Consider the following 12,178-nt stretch of genomic DNA (forward strand, 5'->3'; position numbering starts at 1 on the left):
TAAATATATATAATTGAACAAAATGTTCTATGATTCTTTCAGAAAAATAATTGCTCTTTATCTTCTGGATAAGATTCCTTCCCATTCTCTCTTGTAACATTTATATATGGGCATGTCTGAATTTTACACATATACATGTACACACACACAAGCACCTCAAAGATAAAGTGAACAGTATACACTCTTATCTCCACAAGCCATTGTCATATACAGGAAAAAGTGGAGGCCCTGGCCTCAAGGCTGACCCCTGGTTCTCTTCACTCTTCCTAGATTTAGTAAAGCAGAGAGTAAGTAAAGGAGAGAAACAGAAGGAACATGGTAAGGATTGCTGTAGCCGTGTCATCTAAAAACCGGAAAGCCTGATTGTGTCTTTATGGAGAGTTTGTAAGTGGCCAAAGGATTCCAATGTGTGGTGCTGCAGACTGACCTGCAGCTTCTGCTGTGCACCACGATTCATCTTCAGAGTCCACCAATGTTGCTGAAACCAGCTTTAATGAGCATGGAGGCTCCCACTTCAGTAATAAGGTTCTATCAATGTATACTTGGCTTTAATGAGTTGTTATTCTAATGCCTGTGTCAGTGTATGGTTCTCCTAATCACATATGCTCATATCTTTACATGATGCTGGTTGCCAAAGATACGTTAATGACCCAGAAGCCCCAAAAAGACAGCTCCATAAGCATTTTAATTCACCTATTTCTTGCTCATTAATGAATGTTGAAATTGAACACTTTGAATTGTAACTATTTGTTTTAAAAATATCTGTTACAGGGGAATTTACCTAAATATTCTCATAACTCCCTGATGGTTCAAGCAATAAAGACAAACCTAACAGACCCGGATATCCATGTGCTTTTCTTTGATGTGGAAGCTTTGATTATTCAACTCCTGACTGAAGAAGCCTCTAGGCCGAATACTGCACTTATTTCCCCAGAGAATCTGCAGAAAGCATCTGGCAGTTCAGACAAAGGGGGCTCTTTCCTAACTGGGAAACGGGCAGCAGTTCTTTTCCAGCAAGTGAAAGAAACGATCAAAGAGAACATAAAGGAGCACCTCCTCGACGACGAGGAGGACGACGAGGAGGTGATGAGGCAGAGAAGGGAAGAAAGTGACCCTGAGTACCGGGCCAGCAAGTCCAAGCCACTTACCCTACTAGAATACAACCTTACAATGGATACCGCAAAATTATTCATGTCTTGTCTCCACGCCTGGGGCTTGAATGAGGTTCTGGATGAAGTTTGTCTCGATCGCCTCGGGATGCTGAAACCACATTGCACAGTGTCCTTTGGTCTCTTATCGAGAGGAGGTCATATGTCCTTGATGCTTCCTGGTTATAATCAGGCTGCTGGAAAGCTACTACACACGAAAGCAGAAGTAGGAAGGAAGCTGCCAACAATGGAGGGCGTAGGCAAGGGGACCTACACAGTATCTCGAGCGGTCACTACGCAACATCTGTTGTCCATCATATCTCTGGCAAATACTTTAATGAGTATGACCAATGCAACTTTCATTGGAGATCACATGAAGAAGGGCCCCACCAGGTGTGATTCTGGAGTTTAATCTTATTCTTTATTTTCCAAAGGGCTAAGAGAACCATACTCTATATTTGTTGATTGGCTCTGCACACATTCACCACTTTAGTCATGTTAGTGATTTCCCATTTAAACTGTAAATCAGTCATTTCTAAAATGCCAGGTTTAAAACATGATAAAATTATAGTACTATTGTGTGTGTGTGTGTGTGTGTGTGTGTGTGTGTGTGTGTGTGTGTGTAGCTATTTTAAATGGATTTACAGTGTAGGAGTTGGTTATAGAGGATAACTCTTGAGTAAACAAAAATTTTTTTTCTTATTTAAGATGATTTTTTTCTGTGATAACTCTGACTGGTCTGGAATTCATATAGACAAGACTGGCCATGGACTCACAGATTGGCCTAAATATACCCCCTGACTGTTGGGGTTAAAGGTGTATGCCAACAAAATTGACAATTTTTAAAAATTGTGTGCTTATATTCAGGTCTGTGTGTATGTGAGTACAGGTGCTTGTGGCTTCCAGTAAAGAGTGTTATCCCCTGGAGTTGGAGTCACATGAGCTACCCAGTGTGGGTTTGGGGACCCACTCCTGTCCTCTACAAGAGCAGTATGTGTTTGTAACCATGTCTTTGAGCTCTATAAATATAACTTTAAATTTATAGCTTCTGGAAGTTCAAAATGTGTGTCTGTTCACAGAATTTCTCATTGTAATCTGTTTGCAGTGACAATGTGTCCAGTTATTTACACTGGAGTGTGGTAACAAGTACAGTTCATATTCTGCAAAATATGGAAAAAATAGCTTCAAAAACACAATACTTTTAAAATAGACTTTTGATGTTTTTACAATACTTAGCCTGAATGCTGTTTTCTATTTTTCCAAAGTTATGGAGACAATTTATCATTACACTTTATTAAAAGTTGACTATATCAGGTTTTTTTTTTAGCATTTCTTTTATGTCATACTCTGTTCCGCTTACTTTTACAAAAAAAAAAAAAAAAAAAAAAAAATCAGCATCCTTAATCCTCTAAATACTTTGATATATGGAAATTGCTGGGCCAGAATCCAAATTCGACAGTTTATCTATGGATTCCAAGATTTCTTTTTGCCATGTATATGAATCCTTTTTAGATTAGTGTATTTTCCCGGGAATTCCTGTGTGCTAGTGACTGTGAGGTAGGCTGAACTCCCAGGATGTTAACAGTAAGAAGAGAAGGCTAAGGATGATTTTGACTTGTCAACTGTAGTCCACTGGAGTGTTCAAAAGTATATAAGCTAACAGAAAGTATACATTTTAGTTACAAACGTTTGTATTTTCTACCTCATAATCATGGAATTACTTTACTGGATTTTTGAAACGAATAACAAATAAGTATGAAACTTAGAAAACAGTCATCTTTTTGAAGTAGTAAGGTGAAAATGTTCTGTGTTTGTTTTTCACCTAGACAATACCAATTTCAACCCTCTGGAAAAGGAAAATGTTCACTGTTTCTTTCTTCTTTTAAAGGCCACCCAGACCAGGCACACCAGACCTTTCTAAGGCGAGGGATTCCCCTCCACCCTCCAGTAACATTGTGCAAGGACAGATTAAACAAGGTAAAATTGAATCTTATAAGTAATTGACATGCATTTCAGCTGTAGAAATGGAGAAGGCATTGCTAATGTATAATCATAATATTTTGTTTGTCTCAGATTGTTAAAAGAGAGAAAAGTTGTTATATTCCAGATGTAAATATGGATAATTAAGATGTCAGTTAAAAATAAATCAGATTTATTTGGAAATTGATAACTGAGCATATTTCAGATAATTTTATTATATGGTCTTTGGTCTAAGTTGTACGTATTAGGGCCACCTTCATTTGTCAACAATAGTTAACTGTATATCTTAAGTTTGAAAGTTAGACCTTTTTTTAACTCTGCTTGGTAATGTTTGAATTCACAGATTTATGCTATGACTTGTGTTCTGCTGTTTTCTAGTGGTGTCTACTTTGCTATTCATAAGTCAAAATACCTAATAAACTGTTCTTTGTACCTAAATAATAATATACTATAACTTTAATTTTTAGCTTTGTGTTTCATTAGTGAGTAGTGAGTAGAAGAGGAAAGGCTTAATTTCTCTTCCTTTTGAAATCAATCCTAAAAATTTCTGTGAAATAACATACTATTACTTTTTTATGTATGTTTTCTAGCCTTTTATTACTAATAAATGAAATACTGACATCTCCTTAACACACACACCAAGAATGTTAGGGGGCTATTTGTGCTCACATAAGTATCTTGGGCCAAGATCAATGCTGAATTTCCTGGAATGAGATGGTGTTTAACATACTTAAATGGTTTGCCTGTGTTTTACGCAGTAGTAAATACTGTCCTTATTATGGACAGTAAGCTCTGATGCCTTGCACCCTTCCTTTCTAGTTCTTTTGACCTATGGAGCTCCTTTCTCATTTCTCTATCCCTCAGTAAAGTCATAGTGTCACTTTTGCATGGGTTACATTATCAATATAAAAATAATATATAGCTATATTTAGATAATTACAATGTATGCATAGCATACCTTATACATGCATAAAAGCGAACAAAGCAGAAATGTCTAGAAGCTGAGCATCCTTGCAACCACACTCACAGAAGGAATAGAATTTGGGTGGCACTACAGAAACTCCCTTATGTTCCCCACCACATCTCCCTCTCCCGAAGGGGCTAAGACTGGAGCTTCCCTCATCTGGAATCAGAATCTCGAATTATTGAGGATCTGAATCTTGAGTGTCTCACATGGTAAATTATAGTCAGAACAAAGGTGCACTTAGAAAAATCTGGCTGAGGAAGAGGGTGTATATACAACAAATGGATTCTCCATTTAAACCTGACTCTTCTCTTCAAGGTAGCTCATCATGATATGCAATATTTCAGAATTAGAAAAATAGCAACTTTTAAAATAAAGTGCTTTTGGAAATATTCTAGTGACCTCTTTTCTTTTATTTATTTATTTTTAAAAAATTTATAACTTTATGATTTATTTTGCATTTCTTGAGATTTGCTTGATTTGTTTCACTATATAAGACCTATATTCTTTTGTTGGCCTCTACTGTCAGATTTTTAAAATTTTATTGCATTAGAAATATAGTTTGTTACTTTTGTTGTTATGTATTATACTGTTGAATGAAGAGACAACAATTTATACATATTTTTTCTTGTTTAGATTTTTCCAGTATACTTTTTATTGCATTAAAACATACCCTAATATTACTAATTTGTTGAGATTTTAATTTACTAATAGTTGTTGAATTTGGTTAGTTTTTTCCCCTGTATCTGTTGAAATGATTTTACAATTTTTCTCTCTATTCCTCATGAGATAAACAATATTGGCATTTTTGTTTGAAAATCACTTGGCCTATAGAGCATACTTTATTATGATGACTTACCCGATTTATAGGTTATTACATATAACTTGTAAAATTTGTTTAAAATGTGTAGTGGTCATAGGGATTTTAGTGTGTAGTTTCATTTCTGGTAATGGCTTTCTGACAGGGTAACAGCCTCAGAGAGCTAGTGAAAGCTGATTCTTGGACTTTTCTAAAGCATATGTATAGATGCGTATGAGTGGCCTTCTGTTGGGCTTTTACACTCCTTAGCTGAAAGCTGTAGGGCTCAAATACTTAGATTTTTTAAAAACTATTTCAATTTTTAATATATTTCAAGCTATTGTGGTGTTTTTGTTTTTGTATTTGCCTTTTTATTTTAATATTTTTTATTCATATACTTTCTATCAATTTTATCAGGCAAAAAGCTATAAAATTCTTTTGTTCATTACTTTCTTTCTTTCTTTCCTCTCTCTCTCTCTCTCTCTCTCTCTCTCTCTCTCTCTCTCTCTCTCTCTCTCTCTCTCTCTCTCTCTCTCTCTCTCTCTCTCTCGGATATTCTCTGCATTTACGTTTCAGATGTTATTCCTTTCCTCCGATTGCATCCCCCCTCCCCCTCTCATTGCCTCCAGGAAGGTGCTCCCTCTCCAAACCACCTTTTCCCAACTCAGCACCTTGGCATTCCCCACACTGGGAAAATGAGCCTTCACTGGACCAAAGGCCTTTTCTCCCATCGATGCCAGAAAATGCTCCATGTGCAACTGGAGCCATGGGTCTCTCCATGCAAACTCACTGGTTGGTGTTTTAGCTCCTGGGAGCTGTTGTGGGTTTGGTTGGTTGATAATTTTGTTCTTCTCATGGGGTTGAAGACCCTTTCAGCTCCTTCAGTATTTTCTCTAGCTCCTTCACAGGGGTCCTCATGTTCAGTCTGATGGTTAGCTGCAAGCATCCTCCTCTATATCAGTATGGTTCTGGCAGAGCCTCTAAGGAGGCATCCATATCAGGTTCCTGCCAGTAAGCACTACTTAGCATCAGCAATAGTGCTTGGGTTTAGTGGCTGCATATGGGATGGATTCCCATTCATTTCTATTATTCATCTTCAATGTTTTTTTTAACATGCAGATAGCCTAGCATAAAACAATTTTTAAGTCTCTTTTAAGACCTGGCTAGTTGAATTTTAGGATTTTTCTGCTTTCTAGATGTTTGGTTTGTATTTACTAGCATCTTGTTATTTCTAGTTTAAGTTCACTCTTAAGGGAAACCCCAGTTTAGCTAATGAGATATGGCTGTTTTTCCTGGTACGCCATATTTAGTGCTGACATTTCTTCCTGAATACTGCTTGGCGGCAGCTCCCACACTTCCCATTGCTGTGCTCTGTAGACAAGGCTAACCCCGAACTTACAGAGATCCACCTCTGCTTCTCTCCTTCCTCCCAACTCTTCTCAATGTTAGGATTAAGGATATGTACCATCAAAAATTCTTTTTTTTTCTTTTTAAGTTTCTTTTTTTAAATAAATGAATATAATTTATTACTATTTTAATATTAGTAAGTGAATCATCATCAATTTTTTTTATTACTTACCACTTTATTTAAAAAAGGGAGGATGGGATACATTTACAGATTTTTAAAGGCAATTTGACATATCATTATATGAATAATTTTGTCAGTACTTAATTCTTTTAGAGGTTTGATTACATGCATATAAATCCTACTAGTTACCACAAGCATGAAGAACATGTAGGACAGAGTGTAACATGGAAACAGATTTCTCATTGGGTATAGATTAAGCATAATGATCTCTGAATACCAAAAATTGCCAAAAGTCTATTATCTTAGCTCTTGGATTATTAATGATTTGAGGTCAAGGTGTACCACACTCTGAGAAGGTGCTATACATTTTTTTTTCCCCTAAGAAGGAATGAGGCTTTCATTCTTTCTTTCTTTCTTTTTTTTTTTTTTTTGGCCTTTGTTTTTCTTGAGCTTCATATAGTCTCTGAGATGTTTCTGGGGTGTCCAGAGCTTTCTGGGGTTAATATCTAATTATCAGTGACTGCATATTATATCTGTTCTTTTGTGATTGGGTTACCTCACTCAGGATGATGTTCTATAGATGCATCCATTTTCTTAGGAATTTTATAAAGTCATTGTTTCTGATAGCTGAGTAGTACTCCATTGTGTAAATGTACCACAATTTTTGTATCCATTCATCTACTGAAGGACACTTGGGTTCTTTCCAGCTTCTGGCTATTATAAATAGGGCTGCTATGAACATTGTGGTACATGTGTCTTTGTTGTATATTGGAGCATCTCTGGGGTATATGCCCAGAAGTGGGATAACTGGGTCTTCAGGTAGTACTATGCCCAATTTTCTGAGGAATCACCAGACTGATTTCCAGAGTGGTAATACCAGTTTACAACCCCATCAACAGTGGAGAAGTGTTCCTCTTTCTCCTCATCCTTGCCAGCATCTGCTGTCATCTAAATTTTTTTATCTTAGCCATTCTGACTGGTGTGAGGTAGAATCACAGGGTTGTTTTGATTTGTATTTCCCTATGGCTAATGATGTCGAGCACTTCCTTAGATGCTTCTCAGCCATTTGATATTCCTCATTTGACAACTTTTTGTTTAACTCTGTACCCCATTTTTTAATAGGATTGTTAGATTCTCTGGTGTCTAAATTCTTGAGTTCTTTGTATACCTTGTATATTAGGCCTCTATCTGATGTGGAGTGGGTAAAGATCTTTTCCCACTCTGTTGGCTGCCATTTTGTTTTCTTGACAATGTCCTTAGCCTTACAGAAACTTTGCAATCTCTTAAGTCCCATTTGTCGATCTTTGACCTAAAAGCATGAGCCATTGGTGTTCTGTTCAGGGAATTTTCTCCTGTGCCTATGTGTTCTAAGGTTTTCCCTACTTTCTCTTGTAATAGTTTCAGTGTACCTGGTTTAATGTGGAGATCTTTGATTCACTTGCACTTCAGCTTTGTACAAGGAGATAAGAAAGGATCTATTTTCATTCTTCTGCATGCGGAGTGCCAGTTGAACCAACACCATTTGTTGAATAGGCTGTCCTTTTTCCATTAAATGTTTACAGCTCTTTTGTCAAAAATCAAGTGACCGTATATGTGAGTGTTCATTTCTGGATCTTCTATTCTATTCCATTGATCCACGTGCCTATCTCTGTACCAGTATCATGCAGTTTTTAACACAATTGCCTTTTAATATAGCTTGAGGTCAGGGATGGTGAGTCCAGAAGATGTTTTCTTGTTGTTGAAGATGGATTTCACTATGCTAGGTCTTTTCTTATTCCAGATGAAATTGCACATTGCTCTTTCCAACTCTATGAAGAATTCGGTTGGAATTTTGATGGGGATTGCATTAAATCTGTAGATTGCTTTTGGTAAGATGGTCATTTTTACAATGTTGATCCTTCCAATCCATGAGCATGGGAGATCTTTCCATTTTCTGAGATATTCCTCAAATTCTGTCTTCAGAGTTTTGAAGTTCTTGTCATAAAGGTCCTTCACTTGCTTAGAGTCACACTAAAGTATTTCATATTGTTTGTGACTATTGTGAAGGGTATCTTTTCTCTAATTTCTTTCTACACATGTTTGTCCTTTGAGTAGAGGAAGGATACTAATTTGTTTGAGTTAATTTTATATCCAGCCACTTTTCTGAACTTGTTTTTCAGCTGTAGAAGTTCTCTGGTGGATTTTTTGGGGTCACATATGTACACTATTATGTCATCTGCAAACAGTGATGCTTTTACTTCTTCCTTTCCAATTTGTATCCCTTTGATTTCCTTTTGCTGTGTAATTGTTCTGGCCAGGACTTCCAGTACTATGTTGAATAGGTAGGGGGAGAGTGGGCAGCCTTGTCGAGTCCCTGATGTTAGTGGGATTTTTTTCAAGTTTCTCAACATTAATTTTGATGTTGGCTGTTGGTTTGCTGTATATTGCTTTTATTATGTTTAGGTATGGGCCTTGGATTCCTGTTTTTTCCAAGACTTTTAACATGAATGGGTGTTGAATTTTGTCCAATGCTTTCTCAGCATCTAGTGAGATGATCATGTGATTTTTTTTTCTTTGAGTTTGTTTATATGATCTGATTACGTTGATGGATTTCTGTATATTAAACCATCCCGGCATCCCATGAATGAAGCCTACTTGATCATGGTGAATGATCGTTTTGATGTGTTCTTGGATTCGGTTTGCAAGGATTTTTTTGAGTATTTTTGCATCAATGTTCATAAGTGAGATTGGTCTGAAGTTCTTTTTCCTTGTAGGGTCTTTGTGTGGTTTCGGAAAGAGGGTTATTGTGGCCTCGAAAAATGAGTTAGGTAGTGTTCCATCTGACTCTATTTTGTGGAATAGTTTGGAGAGTACTTGTATTAGGTTGTCAATAAATGTCTGATAGAATTCTACACTGAGCATATCTGGACCTGGGCTTTTTTTGGTTGGGAGGCTTTTGATGACTGCTTCTATTTCTTTAGGTGTTATGGGATTATTTAGATGGTTTACCTGGTCCTGGTTTAACTTTAGTGTATGGTATCTGTCTAGGAATCCATCCATTTCCTCCATTTTTCCAGCTTTGTTGAGTATAGGCTTTTGTAATAGGATCTGATGATTTCTTGAATTTCCTCAGTTTCAGTTGTTATGTCTCCACTTTCATTTCTGATTTTGTTAATTTGGATACTCTTTCTTAGCCCTCTAGTTAGTATGGCTAAGGGTTTGTCAGTCTTGTTAATTTTCTCAAAGAACCATCTCTTGTGTGTGTTGATTCTTTGAATGGTTCTTTTTGTTTCTATTTGGTCAATTTCTGCTCTGAGTTTGATTATTTCTTGCCGTCTACTCCTCTTGGGTGTATCTGCTTCTTTTTGTTTTAGAGCTTTCAACTGTGCTGTCAAGTTGCTAGTGTATGCTTTCTCTAGTTACTTTTTGTAAGCACTCAGAGCTATGAGTTTTCCTCTCAGTACTGCTTTCATTGCATCCCATAGGTTTGGGTATGTTGTGTTTTCATTTTCATTAAATTCTAGAAAATTTTTAAATTCTTTCTTTATGTCTTCTTTAACCATGCTATCATTTAATATAGCATTGTTTAATTTCCATGTGTATATGGGCTTTTTGTTGTCTTTGTTGTTATTGAAGACCATCCTTAGACCATGGTGATCTGATAGGATGCGTGAGAGTATTTCAATCTTCTTATACCTATTGAGGCTTGTTTTCTGACCGATTATATGGTCAATTTTGGAGAAGGTGCCATGCTGAGAAGAAGGTGTATTCTTTTGTTTTAGGATGGTATGTTCTGTAGATGTCTATTAATTTCAGTTGGTTCATAACCTCTGCTAGTTTTACTGTGTCCTTGTTCAGTTTCTCTTTCCATGATCTGTTCATTGGTGAGAGTGGGATATGGAGGTCTCCTACTATTATTGTGTGGGGTGCAATGTATTTTTTGGGCTTTAGTAGGGTTTCTTTTATGAATATGGGTGCTCTTGTATTTGGAGCATATATGTTAAGGATTGAGAGTTCCTCCTGATAAATTTTCCCTCTAATGAGTAAAAAGTGTCCTTCCTTATGTTTTTTGATAACTTTTGGTTGAAAGTCTACTTTATTCGTTATTGGAATGGCCACTCCAGCTTGCTTCTTGGGGCCATTTGCTTGGAAGTTTTTTTCCCAACCTTTTACTCTGAGATAGTATCTGTGTTTGTCTCTGAGATGAGTTTCCTGTATGCAGCAAAATGCTGGGTTTTGTTTATGTATTCAGTCTGGTAGCCTATGTCTTTTTATTGGGGAATTGAGTCCATTTATGTTTACAGATATCAAGGAATAGTGGTTGCTGTTTCCTGCTTTTATTGCTTTTAGTGGTAGAATTGTGCCTATGTGTCTTTCTTCTTTTGATTTCCTTGCTTAGTTATTTTTTTGTTTTCACTAGGATATAGTTTCCCTCCTTGTATTGTGTTTTCCACCTATAATTAGTTCTAGTGCTGGATTTGTGGTAAATTTAGTTTTGTCCTGGAATATCTTGGTCTCTCCATCTATGGTGATTGATAGTTTTGCTGGGTATAGCAGCCTGAGCTGGCACTTGTGCTCTCTTAGGGTGTGCATGATGTCTGTCCAGGATATCTTAGCTTTAATAGTCTCTTTTGATAAGTCGGGTATGATTCTGATTGGTCTGCCTTTATATGACCTTTTTCCCTCACTGCTTTTATTATTCTCTCTTTCCTTTGGACACTTGATGTTTTGAGTATTATGTGTCAGGAAGAATTTCTTTTATGGTCCCCTCTATTTGGAGTTCTGTAGGCTTCTTTTTTGCTCATGGTCATCTCATTCTTAAGGGTAGGGAAGTTTTTTCCTACAATTTTGTTGAAAATATTTACTGTGCCTCTTAGTTGATATTCTTCGCCCTCTTCTATTTCTATCATCCTTAGGTTTGGTCTTCTCATTGTGTTGTGGATCTCCTGGAAATTTTGGGTTAGGAGCTTTTTGGCTTTTGCATTTTCTCTGACTGTTTTGTCTGTTTTCAATGTTGTCTTCAGCCCCTGAGATTCTCTTCTCCATCTCTTGTAGTCTGTTGGAGATGCTTGCATCTGTGACTCCTGATTTCTTTTTTAGGTTTTCTACCTCCAGGGTTGTCTCTTTTAGTGTTTTCTTTATTTTCATTTTAAATTCCTTCTTCAATTCCTTCATCTCTTTGGTTATGTTTTTCTTTAGTTCTTTGATTTCTTTGAGTGCATTTTGTGTTATCTCTTTAAAAGCTTCTATTTCTTTATGGTTTTCCTCCTGTTCTTGTTTAAGTGAGTTATTCACGCTCTTCCCAAAGATCTCCATCATCATCTTGAAGTATGATTTCAGGTCTGAGTCTTCTTTTTCTGCAGTGTTTGGTATTCTGCTGCTTACTGTGATGGGAGAGCTGGGTTCTGATGTTGCCAGGTTGTCTTGGTTTCCATTGCATAAGTTCTTTTGCTTTTCACTTCCCATCTTGTTTTTTGTGATTATACGTGGTCTTGTTGTCAGTGATTGGTTCCCATCTCTCCCGTGTACCTGGCCTGTGTCTCTGGATCTCCGCTGTTCCAGGTGGCAAATGGCTTGAGTGTTTTGTCCACATGCAAGGGCCTTCTGGGTGGACCCAAGTCCCTACGGCAGAGTTCCTGCTCCCCTGGACCAACCAAAGGGCCACACCTACCGAGCGCTACTCACAGTGCAGTCTCACCAGGCCTGTGTCCCTGGATCTCTGCTGTTCCCAGTGGTCCTTTTTTAATTTTCTTAAGACAAATTTTCTTTATGTAGCTCTG

At 37.0% G+C, this 12,178-nt stretch overlaps 1 protein-coding gene across 2 annotated transcripts in view; it reads left to right on the forward strand.

Annotated features, from left to right (window-relative positions):
- WDR7 (WD repeat domain 7) overlaps positions 1-12,178 on the forward strand; it is a 265,985-nt gene that overhangs the window by 61,516 nt on the left and 192,291 nt on the right. For both annotated transcript variants that reach the window (XM_080919796.1, XM_080919797.1), the window contains exons 15-16: positions 772-1,541; positions 3,037-3,125. In XM_080919796.1, the coding sequence (XP_080775922.1) occupies positions 772-1,541; positions 3,037-3,125 (859 nt within the window). The remainder of the gene's footprint in view (positions 1-771; positions 1,542-3,036; positions 3,126-12,178) is intronic.

Source organism: Micromys minutus, assembly GCF_963924665.1.
Source record: "Micromys minutus genome assembly, chromosome: 8".
In the NCBI taxonomy this organism is placed as follows: domain Eukaryota; kingdom Metazoa; phylum Chordata; class Mammalia; order Rodentia; family Muridae; genus Micromys; species Micromys minutus.